Source organism: Zonotrichia albicollis, chromosome 3, assembly GCF_047830755.1.
Source record: "Zonotrichia albicollis isolate bZonAlb1 chromosome 3, bZonAlb1.hap1, whole genome shotgun sequence".
Taxonomy (NCBI): Eukaryota; Metazoa; Chordata; class Aves; order Passeriformes; family Passerellidae; genus Zonotrichia; species Zonotrichia albicollis.
In genome coordinates, this window is record NC_133821.1 from 40541031 (window position 1) to 40563516 (window position 22486).

Sequence of the window (22486 nt, forward strand, 5' to 3'; positions counted from 1 at the left end):
AAAGCTTTTGGTTCATGATTAAACACTGACTGCCCAGAAAGAAGGAATCACATTTATGAGACAGTTCATAATTATAATGTTTTGCACACTCCTAAGGAACTCTATCACATGTTTCTTTGGTCAAAGCAGCGTCTCTCACCTTCTATAAATGGAAATTGGGCAATTATGGTTTAATTGTGGGGGTTTTTCCTCACAAGTTATACAGCCAACCAGGTGCTGGGGATGGAAGTATCTGGCTCCCCTTCTAACATTCCTGTGAGATCCCTTCTAGTCCTGGCTCTAATCATTGACCTACATGGCCTGGTTCCTGACACTTCCCAATAGAAAAGGCAGGTAAAGAAGGGAGATGAAGAAAAAGAAAAGAGAAAAGAAAAACAACAGCAATAATAAATAATCAGCAGGAAAAAGTAGAGATGAGAAAAATTATGGAATAGAGAAGACATAAAAAGAAACCTCATACCACCTGTAATCATGCAAATATTGTACCAAGAAGAGAAACAGTTACATGACAGAGGTATACACAACAACATTGGTAAAAATACTTTTCTCATGCTCTCCTGTGCAGCTCCACTGACATGACAGAGACAAGTTCTCATCTGCAGAAAAACAGCAGTGCCAGTATGCAAATCCACTTGAGAAAAGGCAGTGAAGGACCTAAACATAAGTTATACCCAACTTTTATCTTTCTCACCTGCTCAAGCATATCTTTTGCTAGGTCTTCTTGTTCATCCATCTTCAAGATTGCTTGCCTGATTTCTTCATTAGACAGCTTCAACCTTTCAAAAGTATCAGCATTGTGCCATTAGTGCAAAGCTTAAGTGACTCTGACAATTCACAAAGTAGGAAGCCTGAAACGCTGCACCAAACAGGCATGAAACAACCACAGCAAGCTCTACTGTGACGTTGCTATTCTAGAATATTCAGAAAGAGGAATAAATCAGTTCTAAACACAGAGGTTTTATGGATAATATACTTTTATCCTCTTCAGCTAATCAAACACACATCAAAAATCAGACAGTGATTAATAACAATCAAGCCCTCATAGCTCAAAAGTACTTCCAAGCTCCCCCATACCAGACACCTTCCTTATTAAGTTCTTTTGCTATAGTAAAACCCTTCATGCCCATGTGACTTCTGACTGTGAGCTCATGTAACATCCTGACTTGTGAATATTAAAGCATCTCCCAGAGTACCAAATAATGAGACTGAAAACTCCCTTACTGAGAAAGAGTTTTCTTGCAAGAAAACTGCTTGTGCTAGGTAATTCACTTTGTCAGCAATGACAGATGACATAGGAACAGAGAGCATCTGCAAAACCATGTTTCATATCATGAAAAAAGCTCTGAAAACAAGAGTTTTTTAATGTTATCTGAGGTAACAGAGAGCACACTCTCCTTACCATCTACTCCTGTGTACAATGAGCAGGAGTCATCAGCTACAACTGAACCAAGAATCAATAAAGAAAAGAAGTCTCAAGGTCCACTTGAAATTCGGGACAGATCAGGAGTCGTCAAAATTTGTCATTACCAAGATGTTGCTTGATGGATACCTGAAATGAACTTGGTTGTTCTCAGAGCAGATGGCAACAAAGAAATGCACCAACCCCAACCCATGATACTCAGTCATTTCAGGAGAGTAGGAAATACTGAAGTGAACCATAAAGGAAAAGCTATTCACAAGAAAATCTCAGTTTTGGGACTGAAACAGTAGAGTGTAAAAAGAAATATTTGAAGAGTGAAGTCTACAGTCTCCATGGACTTTTTACTATCAATTAATTAACAGTAGAAAGAGAAAATGCAAATATAAATAAGAGACAGGCTGATGCATGAAGCAAAATGTTTTAGTCTTCAGTGCTAAGAAGTTCCATGTTGAAATTTCATATTGCCATTAGCATTTGGATAGAATCACAGTTTTGGAAAAACATGGTAAAAGCAAAAGAAAAAGCTTTTTTTTTAATAGACAGGAAATATTACTAAAGACACTTAAAATATTTTAATATTGCCCAATATAACCAACAGCTGGAAAATAAAATATGAATCAACAGACATTTGAAATCTTGTAAGTGTTACATCTCTGAACTAATTTCTCTTATTGTGTTCCAAGCTGGTCATCATGCAATCTTTCCACAAGGAGAGAAAACTGATACCAGCTAAGCAAGATAAAGAACTGGATATCCAGAAAAGCTTCATAATTGGGCCATGCTCAAATGAGATATAAGGATTAATAGTTTTACAATGGAAAGGTTGGAAACTTCTTACTTTTTATTAGGTTATTAGTTTGATACTGGATGAAAAAAACAAACTTCAGTACATGAGGTTCTGCATAAAGATCTACAGCCTCAATCAGAAAGTGTAAGGGTTACTTTTGGCTTAAACAGTGAATCGTAATGGCCATGGCTATGTGACTCTGAACTGATCAAACACTGTGACCAGAGAAGGGCTAAAACCGGTGGCTGTCGGCCTGGTCCCTAGGAGATACATACACACGTGCCCTAACAATTCAGTGCCTGAAGTTTTTAAAGTGCTCCATTTTGTTGATTATTTTTCCTTTAGAGAGCACCTTTGCATTTTTCAGAAGCTGCTGTCTGCAGATTAGACTTGTAACACAGGCACACAGTCTGTGAGAGGGAATGAAATAAAGCAACCCATTATCACCAGGGTGGAAGGGTTTTGTTGCTACTTTCACAGTTTACAAAGAATGAGGGTGAGTTTTCATGTGTTTTCCACGCAAGTAACTCGAGCAATTACTCACTGACCACCTATTACACAGAGGAAGTACCTCTGTGTGTATTTGGGGATGCTGTAAACAGGACCAAATAAAGAGGTTTGAGGTACAGCAACACAACAGTGTTGCATATATGACCACTGATCTTGCTGTTCTGTCCAGAAGCCCAAGGATTCCAAGCTCTTCTGTTTGCTGCCATTCATCAGCATTAAATACACTTGAAAACATCTTCTGCTCAAAAATAATTAAGAGCCCCGAGGACAGAGAATTATACAAACACTTTGATTTCTTGGATGATTCTGTGCCCCGCCAGCCATCAGCAGAAAAACATCTGGTTTGAATGGTTTAGCCCACAGCAGAGAGAAGCAGAAAGCTTGCCAGTCCCCTGCTGAGAAGCAGTTTAACTTGGTCATTTACAGGACTGCAACAGGGTCATGGTGCCTGCAGGTGTGCATCCTAGATTATTACCAATCTAATTACTAGTACGGAAGGATTTACAGCAGAACAATCTTACTCTTCCAAAATGGGTTTGTTCTTCTTCTGGGGCAGGATGCCTTTCAAAAGCAACAGTGACACAAAACACAGATCTTCCCATTTAAAACTGTCTGAATAAGGAGCCAAAGAATTGTTAATCAAGTGATTCTTCTTGTATTTTCAAAACTCGTGCCCAGCCATGTAGCAGATCTTAAAGATGGCCAGCAGTAATGTGAAACAGATGTGATGCTTTTAAACAGAAGCAGGTGAACTGATTAAAGAAGAACCTAAAGCAGATGTGTAAAATCTTTCCATTTAAAACTGAAAGGAGGCATCCCTCAGTGCCTAAAACTCATATGAGAGAGCAAAATTAAAGTGGAATTATGGCCCAAAAATTTACCCTACAGAAATTACATTTTGGTATCTATTGGAAAGCTGCAATGACTTTCTTACAAGCTTTGCAGATCCAGGCACTCTTCCTCCAGCTGCTGGAGGTAACTCAATTTGGAACAGCATAGAATTCAAGCTGTATTCCCTCTGCCTTACACTTCTCGAAATCACGTATCCTGGAATCACGACATAGGAAGTAAATGTGACCAGAACAAAATACAGTGCCCCTTTGCTCAGCTGCAGCACATTCACTCATAGCACAGATACTGCCTGTTTTTGTTCAACAAGAGCCTGACACTGGCCAGATGAGGAAGGAAAAGGATCTTTACTGAAAATGCTCCCTCCTCCTTCCCTCACCCATACATCTGGTGGCAGTATATGGAAGTCCAACTGCTTGAGTCATCTTCAAGCAATGTTAAAGCTCAACAAGTACCAAATAACTTCTGATATGGTACTTAGCCTGCCTCCCTCTATCCCCTCCGGCGTCATAAATAATCTCTATTGACTCTGCAGAGTAATTCATCACTAATCTCCCCAGGACACCTCGACTGATTTAACACCAGCTTCACTTGCAGACATCAAGTGGTTTATTGTTTCGTCCCCTTGGAGAACGCCGGCAGCCTTACTCAGAACATGCCTGGGAGACATGTTGCAGTTTTACATCAACTTCCCTTACAGACACCCAGCACTCGCTCATTTTTTCTCCTTAAATATACCCATTGATTTAACTCACAGTAACCTCCCTCCTCTCTTTCTCCCTCCTATGAATCAAAGCAAAATGCTTGTCACTCATTAACCATCTCCCCCTCCAAGGAAAAAGTGAGTTACATCATGGACTTGTTCCTTGGATCTTTCCTAGCTTTTGAGAAGGAAGCATACTTTCCCACTAACAGAGAAATTGAGGTGTTTTTCAGCTGTGTTAAGTTCCCACACCACAGGGATCACAGACCCACTGTTCCTTTCACCTTGGAGAAGAGGACTGATTATCATGTATCAAGGACATTTTATGCCTCCTGCTGAACTATGGTGTTCCCAACAGATGCCAATATGACATTAGACAGATACTAGCTCTCTAATGTCATATTGGCATCTGTTGGGAACACCACAGCAGCTGTGACAGTGACAGGCACTGATTGATACTTACTACATCCTAAGGCCAGTTAGTAAAGCTCACCCAAATCTTAGCTTTAGTGACTGCAGAATACTCCATCTCCACAAAGTCATTTCACACAGGCTACTAGTTAATTCATTCCCAAACTTTGTGACTGAGTCAGAAGCCTTCTCTAAGTCCTGAGCTCTCTTAAGGCTCTGTACAGGTGCCAAAGTGCAGGCTTTTCAATATCTACGTTTTGGGAATACTGATTGTCACTAACCTGTAAAGGCCTCGTCTCAGAAGCAGCATTCAGGAGGCAGGCTGGTCTAACTACACATTCAGCCAGAGGACAGAGAGATGCAGCCACTCTTCCCACATCCCTTTATCCCAGTTGCCCACTCATCTCATAAGTGAAGACAACAGTGCTTTCTCTTTTGTGGGACAACAGCTGGGACATTTTACCAGGTACATCTTACACCATTATATCAACACGCTGGGGGAAAAAATATCCACCAGTGCCTTTTCAGAACATCACTGTGGAACTATTCTGGCAAGTACAGAAAGAAACTGGCTTTTCTTTTCTTGTTCTCCTTCAGCAAAAGCTCATGAGTAACCAAGCAACTTTGCATTCAAATATTCTCAGTTACCTTCCATGAACAATCTGGGGATGATTATCTTTCTGAGCCAAGAAGAGTAAAGCAGAACCAAATATGGGAATCCCCGAATTACCATTGGTGAAGCAGTGGTTCATCTTTTATTGCAACCCTACCTTCAGGTTCCTAGTTGTGATCTCAGATAGGAGACGCAGGCACTGACAAACGTGTTCAGTTTGCTGTGGAGTATCATACTCAGCATACCAGGTAAAGCCATTTATTGTGGACCTTTATTTAAACCCAAAAAATCTCTCTGGGAACCCAGCAGGCACTGGTTACTGCCCAGTGTTTTTCAATACAGCACACTGAGGAACAGGAATGCTAAGTCCAATCAGTTTTTTCTTTATCAAGATATGATCTCTACTCCAGAATATCATACTGCTTCAAATTTACCTTAAAACAAGGGTGAACACTGAATTGTCCCATGGCAGAAAGGCACACAGGGACTGGGGCAGTGCAAAGCTGGTACACAGAGAGTGACATTGGCTGAATAGCTTGCCCCCTTAATGTCTCAACTGAAAGAGTTTAAAAGCACTGAAGAGGTACAGTCATGTATTCCGTATTCTCATTGGAAATTCTGCCCAAGCCTTTTTTCTTCTCCCTTACTTCAAACGATGTTTGAATTGATAAAGCCAAATATTTGATAAACCTGCCTGCTAGTATCTGTCTAATGTCACATTCACATTTAAAACTATTCTTGTGTAGTCAGATTCTACCTTCAGCTACTACTGATCTTATGACATTTTGCTAGCATGCCTACTGTTTCCAGCCTCTTGAGAAGGTTACTGCCAACTCACTGAGCCACAGAAATAACAAACTCATCACATTATTCAGAAGAACACTGACATAATTATTTCACTGGACATCATGCAAAATAATGTGAACAAAGAAGTTCCATAAGTATACATTCAGCCTTCTTCCTAGCAAGATGTCTCAAAGAACTGAATCTCTCCAGAGCATTTCACAGAGGAAGACAGTGAATAGTATATATCTTGGGCATATTCTGAAAGAACATTTAAAGAAATGACACTACAAAAACAGAGCAGCAAAAATATTATCAATTACTTAAGTAATGGAGTCAGTGAGAAGCCATAGTGGTGAGAGAGGTCAGAAAAATTTCCAGCTGCCAGGTGAAAGCAAGGAAACATAGGGATCTGGGATGACTCTTCCAGACCACACAAGTCTGACAACAAAACTCCAGCCTGGAGGAAACTGAAGACATCAGGAAATTCATGAGAGATAGCAGATTTCCAGTGTGACAAAAGTAACTATATGTTTGAAACACCATTAAGAAAGCTAAATTTGAAGCTGGTGGCTGCCTGAACTGAATACAAACAGATGGTTCCATGCCCTGGTTGAACTATGGCCTACTAGAAGTACTGTGAGAGAAACTCATCTTATGCTTTTTAAGCCTTTGAAGATGGCCTATGCAACAGAGCTTTGTTTTAGATCCATCAGACTCTATTAAACAGGGACAATTTATCCTTTCCTTTCAGGAAAACTGAAAGATGCTACTATCGAGTAGTTGAAAGAGATATCTTTTTATGGAAGTAAAGATGAGATCGGGGAAGAGGGTTTATGAATTTGTTATATGTCAGCAAAAATCAACTAGCAATTCAATTTTCATCTTTTTTCAGCCTACCATGTGGTAGTCTCTCTGCAAAAGAAAGCAAGAGACATCTATTTCTCACTCTTGATAGGCTTTGGCTTGTTGGACCATATGAAATATGAGCTCTGCCTGACCCCTTCTAACACAGTGTTAGTAAAACAAAAACATTTGGGTAGGGGAGGGAAAGAAAACCAACCCATGCAGCTATTTTACTTTAAAGGACATGATGGTTTAGTGTAAACAAAGGGGGAATAAACTACAGGGATATATGCACTGTACAAGTCAATTGGAAACAGTTGTTGGCAGATACTGTGGCAACATGAAATCTGGGGCTGCAGCTCCGGGTTGCAGAAACTCCTTTTGTTTGTCCTCAGTTTTAAATCCCCTCTCACTGCATGTGAGTGCACACCCCCATACACATGTATGAGCTGTGCTGCAGGAGCAGCAAGTGCATGGCAGCAGGGCAGAGCAGTGCAGGGATCATTTGGCTGGGAGTGTCTCTTCTTCAGGGTCTAACCTCAAGAAGGAAGACATGGGGTATGAAAAAAATCTGCAAAGGGGTTATAAAGCCCTTTCAACTATTGTCTGAAGCCATTCCTCCCAATTCCTGTCTTTAATATTAGAACCATATAACAGCAAACTACAAAAAAAGAGGCAAGAATGTAAAGGTGCTATTTGAGTTCCCTAAGATTTTTGCTTTTCTGGTTGCATTTAAAAGGGAAGTTTGGGGAGGAATACCAATCCTGGGCCAACCTGAACAATATTTCTGATATTCTGTGTGTAACACTATCTGTTACAAACATTATATTATCTAAGCCAGCGGGATGGCCCTGGCAGGTGGTGTTTCCAAGACCACAGCAGCAAAGTTAACAGAGCACAGTGCAAACTTGCAGGCTCCATAGGGACATCACAATTGCCAAATCTCTATCCTCCATGTTAGACATTCTAACAATAAGAGCAGGATATTTCCTAGTGAAGACTCTGACAGTCATAAAACACAGCTTTCACCTCTGGTTTGAGTCTAGACTAGCAGTTCAAAGTTGCACTAACTTCATGGCAGACCTGGAGTGAACACATGCCATGTATCTTGACGTGCAGGGTTCATGCTTCAGTGACCTTGCTGCTGGAGGCAGCAAAAAGAAAGACAAAACACAGAAACTGTCCCCTTCTCTCTATCGGTATGGAGAGGATTCTTCTCAGGTAAGATTGCCAAGACTTGCACACCAGAGGAGGTGAATGTTGAAAAACATGCATTGCTGCTGTCCAGATTGCTTTTTTTTTGGAGACAGAAGATTTTTACAAAATATTATCTAGTGCAATACCAAGTCATGGACCACCTTCCTGGATGCTCCTTAGCCCAGCCAAATGAAGACATGATGTTACCACTTCCAGGAAATGTTCTACCTGTTTACAGAGTTAATCTGAACCTCAGACATATTCAGTAGGTCTGTCAAACAGCATGAAAATCCTGGTGCCCTTATGCCTCCCCATGCCTCTGCCCCAGCCTCAGCCAGCTGCCAATACCAGCAAAGACGTGTCGGCAACTGCTGCAGAGAGAGAAATGTAAGCCTTTCCTCAGGGAAGGTTTGGATGGTGGGGGTCCTGCTGACATGCAGGCTAATGCCACACAAGTAGCATAATGAGAGCCTCCACAGGTTTCACTAAGCAAGGGAAAGAACTCACTCCATTCCTGGTGGTCTGGCTGCAACCTTGCTTTAACCATCAGCTTGCTAGAGCAGACAAGCCTCCCATCCATATGAACTCATATTTTCTACCGCCCAATGAGACACTTTTGCTGCTCAGTACTGCCACAGTTTTGTCAGGTTTTGTCTCCAGTCTTGCTGCTCCTCCTCTGGTAGGAAAGGCAACTTTCTCAGTTTGATCAGAGTCTGACAAATCTGATAGTGACAGACCTCAAAGCAGCACTTATGTTGGTAGAAAGGCATGAAAAAAAAGGGCCCTGATGTCAGTGCATTTGAATGCATTATTCATTATAGGAATACACAGGAGTAACTCTTGGCTTCAAAAACATAACTTACAAATAGAAGACTTCTGATTTGGAAGGGACCCACAAGGATCACTGAGTCCAACTCTTTAGTAAATGGCCCATACAGGCATTTAAACCACAACCTTGATGTTATTAGCACCATGCTCTAACCAGCTGAGCTCATCTCAGGTCTTGAATGTGAATGCCTGTGTTTGCCACTGTTGTCGCCACAAGTCCAAAATGAGCATCACACTCAGTTCTGCTCTGTTCCAGGGAGATGGTCAGAGCAATATTTAGAAAGAAACACACAGAACAGAGACAAATGACAGAAATAGAACATGCGGGACACATTACTTATAGTGAAGTGCAAGCACTGCCAAAGAGCTGCTTTCATCTACCAGTGAGTACTGATCACTTTCTGATGATGAGTCTTCTGATAGAAGCTGCTGCCCTCCTGTTTGACACATGAAATATGTGTGTGGATATTTTTATTAAGTGAGATAACATGTATGAGAAACGTCCTTTTATGACACCGTAAGAGAGGTTTATCTGAGGCTCTGCAGGTATTAAACAGCAGGTCTAGTTGGGAAAAGAAACATATCCATTTGTTTAAATTCACCCCCTCTTGCCTCTGCATTGATCATGGCATACCCTGTGAGCACACTTACTTGGAAAGGAGAATGACACAATTCTGGGCCCTCCGGCCATCAATCACAGAGAGCTCTTTCACCTTTCGTGTGGAGAGGTAGAGGTCTTCTGTTGAGCCCATCTCTTTCTGCATGTATTTCAAAAGGGAGGGAAAACAATCAGTATTGTGTTTCTCACTCAAGACTGACAGACCTAGCTCAGTGTAATGAACAAACCCATCCCAACCTGGAAAAATCCACCCACATGATAAGAAAAGGAGACAAAAGCAGAAAGCATTCGGGTAGATCCTGTGTTACTGGACAAACAGAAATAATTCATTAACATCTATAAACTCATCTTTGATGCCAAATACTGGACCTGATTCTGACCTATTGGACTCACTCTACCAACAATTCCATTATGTTAATGTGAAAAATTGGCGTGATAGGAGAATCAGGCACATTATGAAGAAGATCACTGGTGTCACAGCATATCCTTCAGTAGATGCCTCCTCTAGGGGTTACACAGCATTCTTGAAAGGCTGCAGCACAAGCAACAAAACCCCCTCTGTTATGTCTTATGGCTGCCATTGGACCTGACCGATCCGTATTATATGAGAGATGTAAATAGTAGAGCATGATGGCATTTATCTTACTAAATATATCTTACTAAAAATGGTAAAAATTTGCATTTAAACTATCTTCTCTTTTAAAAACTAATGAATACATTTAATCATTCAGAAATCACCCCTTTGCAAAGTTGTCTGTGTAACCCCATTACCATACTCATCACCTGTAAAGTACTTGAAAATGCAGTCCAGAACATTTGTCATAGCACACAGAGATAAAATATCTGCAAACTCAGTCTGGCCATCAAGTTTTTATTTTCTCAGCTAACTGCTGCAGGAACTATTTATAAAATGCCCTTTCATGACATATCCATATTGTCAGGCCTTGAGATTTTGAGATTTATCAGTATAATATAGCTTTGAATGCACCCATCAAATAAGCAACATGACTTCTTTTTTAGCATATAACAGCAAGCATGCTGAGTCAGATCAAAAGGTCCATCTACCCCAGCATCCTGACCCTGGGAGTGGCCAATAGCAGAAACTCAGGGAAACATGTCAGATCATGGCAAGCACACAGAGTGGGTTCTTCCCAGAATTCACTCTCAGGACTCAAGGTTCTGCAACTCAAGGCTTACTTACATCAGCAAGACTAATCTCTAAAGAGATTTTGACACCCAAGCATTTGAGAGTTCAGTGTAAATCATAGGTTCATACTGCTAGTTGTCATTTCAGTTATGGTTACAGTCAGTTACCACAAATCTGTGTTGCTCCTGGATATAGAAAGATTCATACAGCCCCTTCCAAAAGTGTTGCAGTGAGCCACCACCAACAGAAAGTGACATTTTTAAACAGGTACAATGCACCAGTTGAAGACATGCACTTAGTAAATTCTTCTAGATGTGCCCAAAGCATCTAGCTTGGCAGAAATACAATTGCAATGCTACTCAATAAATCAAATAATGTTTCCTAAAAAGGCAAAATTGACTTTGGGTAAGTTTATTATTTCTGAGAGAATATCTAACGATACCAACAAGAGGAGTTTCCCCAGTATGATCTGGCATGCAGAGATTTCAAAGTTTTCTCAGTTTGTGGGGAGGAAGACAGGGGAATAGAGAGATGGGGAGCTGTTGAAAGGAAGAAAGCTACTTGCTGGTCTGTGCTCTTGGTTTAAAAGCTTCACTGTTCCTCACTAGCTAATATTTGCGGACAAGGACACCTGGATAGTGACAAGCATCCATCCCAAGGGAAAAAATGTTTCAGTCTTTGGCTATGTATGTGAGGCAGGGGTTTAGCCAGCTTTCTTTCAAGCCATCCAGCAGGAATTGATATAATAGTGTCCATGCCATTTCCAATTCCCCAGCCCACAGGGTTGAACACAGATGAATAACTTGAACTATTCAGACACGGCCCACTCCCTGGTCATAAGGGCTAGATTCAGCTAAAAATATATCCTCTTCAACTCATATTGAGGAGAGAGGTATTTATAGCTACTTGGAGTCATGTGTAAGCAAAAGCAGATGAAGCCTCAGGTTTTACCAAAGCCAGATTCCAAGCTTAATACAAGGAGAACAGATTGCATGTGGACTATCCATATTTTCTCAGACACAGAAAAAGAGGAGCAAAGGGGCAGTGGCAGCTAGCTTTTGTGAGAGAGCCCAAGCCCTGAACACAAGAACACTTGGAGCTGGTGTCAACCTGACAGCCAAGATGACTAAGTTTTATGCCATCATCCTTTACTGATGTCTCATCTGGGGACAACACTATGTTATGTGCTCAAAGAATATTTCAGATTTGATATTTTAGTTGCAAACTCAAAACGCAACTAAAATTTCAGTGCTGAAACAACTATACTTGTGGAATGTGTTCATCACACTGGTGCCTTGCTTCAAATACAATTTGATTTTGGTTAGCTGAGGACTCCTACCATGGCAGCACCCTAGCTTCTGGCAATTATCAATACTTCAGAAAACTACATCTCCCATATTGACTTGTTTTGATATGCTGCCACGTTAGCCACCCCCATGTGGCAAAAGTTATGAACAGACTTCCCAAATACCTGAGCACTCATGGTGAGAACTAATTTCTTCTGAAACCACCAGAGATCATATGATCATATCTGATCAATCCTTTCCTGATAGCATCACTCTTACCAAAATTATTGCCAAGAATTTTGCTTGAGAGATAGCCAGTTTAAAGACATGTGCGTAACCTAATATCTCTATCTAAACACCATTTGAATCTTTTGCTCAATTTTCTGTGGGTTTCAGCTGTCCATTTGGAACACTTCTGCCCCTCAGATGGCACAAATCCTTCTGCCAAAGTGCCCAGTTCTATGCAAAGAAATATTTCCTTTATCACAAAGTCTGTGGCTAGCAAGTGCATCTGAAGACTTCAGTACTGAACAAAGCAGACAGAACAGAAATAGAAACAGTGGGAGAAAAGGCTCCCTGAGAGGCCCTTTTGTTCTCCTCTCAAGAGAGTATTACTTTGGTTAAGGAAGAGTTGACACTGACATTCTTCTTTGTCCCTTTTTCCTCAGGATCATAAAAAAAGGGACTACAGACACCAGCAGTGAGATACAAGCAAGTGAAAGAACAAGAACTACCTGCTATCACAGAGATAATATAGCTGAAAGAATTATCTGTACCACCTTTCCCATTAAGAAAGCAGAGTGCAAGGGCATAGGAAAGAGCAGCACGAGCAGTGACCCCACAATGGCATGGTCCAGGACTTCACCTTCACACACATGGCAAGAGGACCAGGAAGCAGACAATGATTGATACTCACCTGCTTACAGGAGGAGGGGTTAGTTAGCAGGTCCTATGCAGGCAGCAGTCGCAAATAACGAAGAAGGAAACATGCCAAAAATTAGCACAGAGAAAGGTACCAAGTTTAACAAGGCAGCTGAATTTAGACACACACTATTTTCTAAGAGCATATAATGCTTAGCAAGTATATTGGCCCAGATGGTTCAAAGGTATTTCAGCATCTCTTGGTATATTTTAAATCAGCAGATGTCACAGAACTAAGAGCCCTAGGTCTTTTATGAAAATAATAAATTTGGTCTCCAAAGCATAAATCTTTTAGGTCTTTAAATATTAACTAGGATAATGCTTAAATACCTTTACAAATCCAGTCCAGAGCCTTACTGAAAGAACTGCCAAGGTTATAACTTGAGGGTCAGTTCTCCTCTCCTGATGCACAGGCACAGTTTGTGGGTATTAACAAGCATAACAAACAACAACTTGTTTCAATGGCACGTCATACCCTTTAACAACTCGTAGCCAAGCATTTTGAAAGCACTCAGTAACCACCAAAGATGCGGTACAGCACTTCTGGAAGACAGACTCAAACTATTTCATGACTTACTCATTCCTCCAGGAAAACATCAGCTATACTGAATCAAAAGGTCAATATTACACAGTAAGATTAGAGCAAGGTCAAAAGACAAGGGTAAGAATACTTGGTCCAGCATTCTGTACAGTGGACAGTTTTGCTTTCCCTCACAGCCACCAAAAAGGACACACTGGGCTTGAGAGAGGAGAAGAGACCCTCTGTCATTAACAAAATTGAAAACAGAAAAATTGTTTAATGTAAATGAAACTGGAAAAAACATGAAGGTCATGTTAATAACAGCAAAGAAAGAAAAGTCTTTATCTCTACCCATTCAACATTTCAGATGCAAAAGAGCAGGGCTTTGCACTGACATTTTTCTTTACAGACATTTCGATGAAGTTTAAAAGTCACAAACCCAGAGAAAACACATACTTGGTCAGAATGGAACATTTCCGAAAGTAAAAGAGGAAAAAAGACGAAATGTGAACTGAAAAAATTCTCATAAATTTTTAATTCAAAAGCAATTTTGGTTGCTTGATCTTTAAAAAAAAAAAAGAAAATCTATGAGGACTTGTTGATTGGAATCGTTTTCACATTGAAGCAAGTAGGGATGAAACAGGAAGAAGTATCATGTAAAGTAACAACAAAATATTTAAGGAGAAAAAAACCCCAACAAAATAATGTAAAAAACCTCAACAAAAGCTGTAAGGGCAACAAGATGTCTAACTGCACAAAAATACAAGAAGCTTACATAAGTGTTATTTTAGTGTCTGGAGCCACTGTCATAAAGTGTGTTTAATGAGGATGGAAGAGTACAGCTCGGAGACCCACGGAGGCAGGGGTAAGGGTCAGGTTAGTTTATGGCTGAATAGCTCAGGCTGCCTTCCAGTGATTGGTAACATAGTCATAAATATTATGATTCTAACCGAGACCAGGACAGCTTTGGCTTTGGTTTTTGGCGACAAAAGGAAGCAAGGCTTTGCAAGGTCATTCCTAATGAGGAAGCTGCAAGGTTTGCACCTGAAACACTGAAACAGAAGCTCTTGGGACAGGGTCTAAATCCAATCTTTTAACAGCACTGAAGTTCTGTGTGCCTTTCTTCCCTTCTGGGAACTAAGTTCTTCTTTCGAGGAATGTGATTTACAGAAAGAGAAAGGGACCCACTGAAACAGCATCAGCTACTTGCAGAAACAGAATTGAGAAATGAAATCTCATCATGCAACTGTTAACATCACATTCTTCACAGCTTATCCATGTGGCTGTGAGCTCATAAATAAGAAGAGTTATTCATTATGCTTATTGGATTAGAAAAAAACTAAAAGAGAGAAGGGAGAAGATGGAAATTCCAAACACAAGGGGTTGGATTGTTAATTTTAAGGTACTGAGTCAGTTAATGAAGTAGCTATCATCACTGTAAGGAATAATCATAAAGGTTGTTTATGACAGTTGGGTCTGTGTCTTTTCCTAAAACTTCAGAGTAATGATCCAGTTCTGCAGCATATAAGACACTGAAAATAGTCCAAAAGCAAAGGAAAGCTGGGGGAGTTCAAGGAGTGAAAGTACAATCCATCTGCTGCTAAATCTCATTCAGTGGAGATAGACAGGTTGAAAGTGACTTGCTTTCCAAGAAAAAGAGGAGGAAAAAAGACAATCTAATAAATGGCCACTTTTAAAATATGCTGTTTGTTCTACAATCTGTAATTCAGACCATTTCTGTCACCTAACCACTTCAGGCAGCTGGCTGTTTAAGAAAAAACAGACAAAATGAAAGACAGCTAATACAGTCACCCTGCTCAGCACTCAGGGAAGTACAGCCTTTTTTCTCTGGATGAATAGGAGAAACAGGAAGTTTGACATGCAAATATAAATGTAAAGCTCCACAGCTGTTAGAAGTCAGTGGCCAGTGACATTAACTAGAGCATTACCTGTTGGTAGGTGCTGAAAGCTGCCCATGAGTATGAAGCACATCTATACTAGAAGTTTAGACCCTGTGGCCATCCCAACTTCTTCTGCTCTTCAGATTTTCTGAACAGTGGCAGAGCATCAAGTGATGCAGCCTGACTGCAGGTGGCCAAGGGCTCAGACCACTGTTGTGTATTCATTTCTCCTCGAGAAATTCAAGACAGAAAAGTTATGGAAGGGTTCACTCCTACCTGGTGCCTCTGATATGCGGAGAACATCTTTTCAAAATCTTCTAGATCCAGCACCTTGAATGCCTTTAAATCATCAATCTCATTCCAGATTGTGCCATGGATCCTCTCCTAAAAAGAAAGAACATATTTTAACTAGATAGCAAAAGTGTTTAGCTTGGACATCCAATCCCATTTGGATAAATCATTTTCTTTTCTTCTTACTGGTCACACTGCTATCTACTGCTGCTGTCATTTTAGAGGACACACTTTGTTTCAAGAGTCAGAGGAGAAAAAATAGTGTTTCATTTTGGGTTTTTGGTTTGGTTTTCTTGTTTGTTTGGGTTTCGTTTGTTTTAAAATACTATTTTGTAGTTTTCATCATAGCAAGCCTCTAATGAAAAGGCACATTCCAAGACTAGCAGACCACATCTCAAGCATTATCCGTGATCCCACGGCATATTTCCTTTCAAGAGTGGCCATCTGTCTAACACAACGATTGTGGTCATGCTGAAAGGAGTGTTACCATCAGGAGGAAAAAGCTTAGGAAAAGCACTGATGCATGACAAACCCCAGACACATCTTCTCTGTTGCAAATTTTTCCAGGATCTTTTGTAAAGCCTAAAGGGTGTGTGGCTTTCATTATGTCTGCCTGTGAAAGTAGTTTAAATTATTATTTTATTTTACTTTTAAGCCTTTGAGTCTTTGAAGTCTAATTGTTTCCTATTACATGAACTGCCTTGTCTACATGAGGTCTTTGTCAAGCCAGATAGACACAAACTATACCCAGATCCCTGAAACAGCATCATTCCTGGTAACTGGAAATGTTCACAACCCTCATGATGATACATTATCCTGAATGCCAGGAATCCTAGCTGTTTGGCAGATAATTAGCATAGAGAGAGACAGGCACAGACTTCTACTCCTACTTGCTGCCCATCAAACCCAGAACAAACAGGCTCCTCGAGTACACAAATTAGCTAATTGGCAATCATCCTATACTAAGTGAAGGTCTTGGGTGTCCTGTTGTCATTCTCAGGACAGATATCCTTTCTGGCAGAGGACACAAAGATCAAACTACCTTCTCCTTCCTACTGACTCTTACGGTGCATTTGTGTGGGACAAGCTTTGGGTGCTCATCACACCACTGACACCACTATTCTTAGTTCATTTAGTTTACTACATGTATATTTATTGTACTTTATTAACTGCAAAAATAATGAAAATGCTGATTAAAAGAAAAAAGAAATGGACAAAAAGACTTGTAAAAAAAGACCTAAGCAAATCCCAGGAGATAAAAAGTCAGCTGAACAGTGATGCAGAGAAAGCCAGGGACCACAAGCAATAGCAATGAAACCCTCACACAGGTTCCAGCTCTGAAGAATCTGACTTGTACCTACACAGCAAAGTGTGTTAGCACTTCATTATCAGAACTAATTAGGAACAGGCTCTACTTCCCATTCAGAGTCATCAAAAGAAATGAGGGAAATGTGCTAAGCCACAAGGCTCAAGGAGCAAGGGAAAAAAAACTGAGGAGGATAAAATGAGGGGGAAATAAAAGTGTGAAGTGTTCTGGAGGAAATTCCTGGCAGAGCAGACACTGTGGAGGAAAACCAACACCCTTTCTCCAGAGGCAGCCTGTGAGTGCCTGAGGGTAAGGAGGGGTGTCTGCAGTGCTATTCACAGTGAGGGCATATCCTAGATGGGAGCAGCACCCATCCCTGAGCAGGCTCACCACTATCACTGTATCACCCCTTGCAATCAGCGTGGCTCTTCTTTCCATAGCAGGAAGAGCATGTGACTGTAACACGGCAAACAAGTCTGAGAGGGTCATCTCAGCCAAAGCAATAGGAGACAAAATTAATTTTCTTTTTATCCGAGCCCTGAACTCCACTGCCAATCTTAGCCAGATGCATCCAGGCAGAGTGATCATTCTCATTCAATTTCCAGGTTGGCTTTGTAAACCATGAATTATAAATCCTGAGGGATGTATTTGAACAGCAGAGCAGTTCTCTGAGAGCCTCACTGTTTTAGACTGTCCAATCAAGCACTGAAATGGTTGACAGGAGTCCTCAGAGTCATCACAAGGATAGAGCCCTGAGGATCCCAAAAAGCTGTATGCTGTGTTTGGCAGAGGCTGGATGTGACTCAAGACAGCTCCTCATGAGTCTTGCCCATCTACCTGTCCAGCTGCAAAAATCTCATGGGAGTGAGGTTTCCTCACTAATGGCAAGAACAGTGAAAAAGTCCTACAGAACAGTCTAGTCTGAATGAACTGCAAAGGTGCCAAAACACAAGGTCTGGGACTCAGAAAAGGACTGCAGAGAGTAGTTCTCCCCCTGTTTTGCCAGGAAAACAACCCAATGAAAATAATTCCAACTTCAATTCAGATTCATTTTAAGAGCCTGGTTGAATCTGGTTCTGTACAGGATGGTTTGTATGCTACTTGTAGCAGAAAGACAAATTCCCAAGCAGCACCCATTGCAATGGTGTGCACAAACAGAACTTTGACCAAAGCAATCCAATTTTAGGGCTGATGCAGTCAAAGAAAAATCAAGGCAGGCAGAAGTATAAACAATTTAACACTTTGCAATGGGTCTGTCCCCTCTATTTGTACTATAAGCTCCATCCTTGAAAATTTTCATGTTGCTGCCAGATAACTTCCTGGACTGAACTCTTCATACACAGTTTACACAGTTATGGATTAACTGGCTGATAGTTTCTTGTCATCAGCCAGAGAAGACAGAGTATTTTAAGAGAAACAGACTTGCATAATGTGGTTGCTGTGATAAATGATTCCCTCAGCACCATAAAAATATTTATGGACTCTAAATAACAATTTAAAAATAAATCCTTTATTCCTTCTTTTCTTTTTTTTTTCCTTCTCTGCCCCTAGGAAAAAAAAAAAGAAATTAAAAAAAAGAGCAATCATTTAATCTGTAATGTTTTTCTCTCCATCGTCATTTATTTGTTTATTCATTCATTTATTCATTCTACAAGTCTTCCACGATCTGTGGTTCCTGTGCTTTGGAAAATTTTGGCCCACTTAGAGAAGCAAACCTGTGAATTGTACTTCCCAGCATCCTCTAATGGAATGGTCACACATATCAGGTGAGAAAACATCTTATTATGAGAAAAAGTATTGACAAAGCATTTGCTCCATCAAGCTGAGTTTTTGGTATGTTGCATTTAACAATTCACTCACTGTAGCAGTTGCATCATTCCACCTTTATAGTGAATTCCAGTTTGCTGAGAGACCTAACGACACTAGAAAATAACAGTTTCATGGCACTGCAAATCATACCAAGCTGTCCTCTGCTACACCTAAAGGATAATTTTATTTACCCTGATAGATAAATAATGATATTCTGGAAGGGATCAAAGTCCATCGTGCCTCAGTAACTTCACAGCATGAGTGAGAACCTACAGTACCTCTGTTTGACCTGCAGGTTCAGAGAAATCACGGAAACGATGAGTGCTCTGTGGATACTGGAACAGGCAATCCTGCTTATTAATAGGTTAATATTTGTAGAATACTAGCTGGAAAAGTGGAAGAAACTAAAGTTTTAATTAAGAATTCCATTATGAATCTGAAAAGTGATATGAACACAGCACATTTTCTAAGTTTTTATCTTACTATTAGATCATTACTTTAGAGTGAGAAAAATCCACTTCAAGCAAAAGCTGTAATTTTTTGCCTGTTTTTTAATCAAGACAGCTATTTCATTACATTGTAGGCCTAGGCACCACCACAGCTATTATGGGTAGCTTCACAATGAAATTTTGGAAAACTCTTTCCATTAACTTTGAATCTCTAGCAGCAGTCCATCATTTTATGCCATAAACCTCAGTCTGTTTTTAGGAAAAATGTTCCAGAAATCAGAATCATTGATAACATTATAGAAACATTTTTTTAAAAATAAGTGTCAAAATGAACATTTTCTGTTTATGTGACTGACTGTTTTGGAAATCTGGGTTTGGTGGTTTTGATTTGTTTTTATGTGTGTGTTTTGGGCTTTTTAAAAAACTCCTATATGGCATGTAGAACAAATACCTTTCTTATGAAACTATTTCAGTCAGGTCTATTTAGGGCTGGCTAAAGAAAGCCTCTCTGACATCACTGATGAGAGTCATTACCAGGACACTTGATGGGAAGCTGCTTCTCCAGACATGAGATAAGAAGCAGAGCAGTTGAAGGCTGACTTGATTTATTCTGAGAGCTTCAAATCAATGTTTATATTTATCAAATAGGTAACTATTAGTCCACACTTCCAATTTTCTTGAAACCAGTCCATTGCTTGGATTAACCATAAATGTTTGGTCTCTGATTGACCTTTGGTATTGTGTAAAACTCAAGAGTGAGAGAGCATTGCTGCCCAGAAACAAAGAACGGAATCCTTCCAGGATATTACAGTGGTTATATTGCAATATCTTTTTCTTAAAAAACAGAGATCCTTGGCACCAGCACTACTGTAGTGCTGTACGAATGGAACTCACAAACAATGCCACAGTGCTGTATGAATGGAGCTGTCGTGTTGGAAGGGCTTCATCAGAACTCAGACCATGCAGGCATCCAAATGTCTTTGCCACTGGTCATCAGCTTACATCAAAACTAGCACAAAGTCCTTAATTCTCAATGAAAATTAGTGGGCTGTTGGAGTGTCCTTGTTAGAAGCATAGATCCCTTCCAGTCAAACTTTTTCTTGTGGTGCCCATGGGAACTGTGGACAATCTGTTATTGTCAACTGTTAAGAGCCTGACTGTATTTGATATTTCTCCCAATACCCAGCAGCTCAGTTCTTTTCTTCCAAAGACAAAGTCAGCATCAGAAAAAAAAGGTGTCACATGAACTGCCCTGGAGAACAGCCTTGATTCCACTACTGAGAAAGTATATTGCAGACAAATCCCTCTCAGCCAGCCTTGTCCACACTCCTGTTGTCCTCTGCTGGCTTTCCCTCGCTGCCTCGAGGCAGGCTGCAGGGACAGAGAGGCGTTTGCTCGCTTGTGGGCTGCCTCAGTCACCCTCACACTTACCTGAACAATCTCCTGAGAGAGACTCTGTACTAATTGCTTGGAGAAAGGTGATCTAAACAGTATGCAGAGATAACTAAGAGCTGAATATTTGAATACCTACTTGCAGCCCTAACTTTATGTACAGCTGTTTCCAGTGCTGTGTTCCCTCACCTTGCAGTGTTTCATGTATTGTTCCTCAACAATACATGATTTTGTGAAGAAAAATTGTATTCTTGTGAACTGGAAGGTAACCCCTACCACAAACCACAAAAATACTGTGCACACTTCCAAGCCTCAGTTTCCCAGGCTCAAAAACTCAAGATGTGCTGCTCCCAGACAGTGTGCTTGTTTTAAGTTCTCACTCATTCCAGTCTGGCTACTCTGACAGCTCAGTTCAGGAGAACACCACAGAAGTGCAGCAAAGGTAACAAAAGGAATGACAAAGCCCATCCAACCTACTCATGACTTCGTGCTCACAAGATTCATATCCATGTGAATAGAAAGAAACCAAAGCAGGAAATCTAGGATAAATGAGGAAGATGACCAAAACATATCAGCTTCTCCAGCAGTCAGTGAAATTAAATAATTCCATAACACAGTGCAACCCAAGTAACAGCATGAGACACCTGCATTGACACCACAACCTCTGCCCTTTTGCAGACACCACACCAGGTTCAAAACATTAACACTGGCAGACACTCCAAAATTAAGGCCCCACCCTCTTATGCCCCTTTTCCCAAATATTTTGCCATCCTCAAAATAATGTCTTTTAGCCATCTCACCACCCAGGTCTTCAATTTTATTAGCACAGCTGCCTTCACTCTTATCCAGAGGGCAGGATAAGCCTACAGTTACTGTACACTAAACAGAAACACCTGTGACTCTCTCTTTTTCATATAAATTCATATATATACATGTATTAGTTATTATTTCTTTTCTTCGGAGCACTAAGTTCCATGTTCTGCAAAGGAAAATAAATCCTCGTCCTTACATTCTCTCCCACACCCCCCACGTGGCCTTGACAGACAAGCACAGACGGTGCAGCAAATATTTCACTTCACTTTATTTTAAAGAAAAGGGGAGAGGGGGAGAGAGAATTCTTGTGGCATTCCAGAGGTCCCTGGACACTCATTCCAAATGCCGGAGTTGGGCCCTGGGTGAGTTTCAGTCTAAAAGAGAACCTGGGTTTCTAGGCAGAAATCCAAACTCAACACAGACATTTTTTTTTTCTTTCTAAATCAGTTAAAAAAATTAAGACCTAAAGAGAAGAGGAGGAAAAAGAATAAGGGAAAAAGAGAGAGAAGGATGAGAGAGAAGTGAAGGAGAAGGAGACACAACCAAGGCAGAAGAAAAATGAGTGCAACAGGAAGAATCCAAGTCCTCTGGGGTTTGTTGTTTTGTTTTTGCCAATCTGGAGTTTTATCACCTACAGACAGAGTTATAACCATTCAAGGAGAGAGGCAGCTTCCCTCATGGCCATGAGCAAACAGTCAGGAGAATCAGGACACCTTTCTCTCCTTGGTGACGGCTCCAGCCAGAGTAGAGGTGGCTGGATGTTCTTCCAGATGGCTCTCACCATGTTTTGCCCACATTGCCTCTGGTCACCCTTTTCCCTGGTGTACAAGTGAGGGCAGCTCTGGCACGCCAGTCCTGGAGATGTCCAGCTCTCACTTAGGTATTCAGCCCCACTACAGCTTTGCTTGACCAGACCATTTGCATGGCCAGACCTATGCAGCTCAATCTATCACAGGGGATGTGCTGCATGATGGAGAACTGGGGAGACTCCCTAAATACAATTAATGACACCTACTGACCACAGCCCACAGAATGCCACTTGTTTCTATGCCACTTTGCATTTCATGGCATTAATCAACACTGGG

General features: G+C 40.7%; 1 protein-coding gene across 3 annotated transcripts in view; it reads right to left on the reverse strand.

Moving 5' to 3' along the window:
• DAAM2 (dishevelled associated activator of morphogenesis 2) overlaps window positions 1-22486 on the reverse strand; it is a 202449-nt gene that overhangs the window by 23926 nt on the left and 156037 nt on the right. For 2 of the 3 annotated variants that reach the window (XM_005483109.4, XM_014264360.3), the window contains 4 exons: window positions 15618-15725; window positions 12916-12948; window positions 9599-9705; window positions 692-776 (listed from right to left, as the gene is read on the reverse strand). In XM_005483109.4, coding sequence (XP_005483166.2) covers window positions 692-776; window positions 9599-9705; window positions 12916-12948; window positions 15618-15725 — 333 coding nt within the window. The remainder of the gene's footprint in view (window positions 1-691; window positions 777-9598; window positions 9706-12915; window positions 12949-15617; window positions 15726-22486) is intronic. The other variant, XM_074537224.1, reaches the window with a different exon arrangement.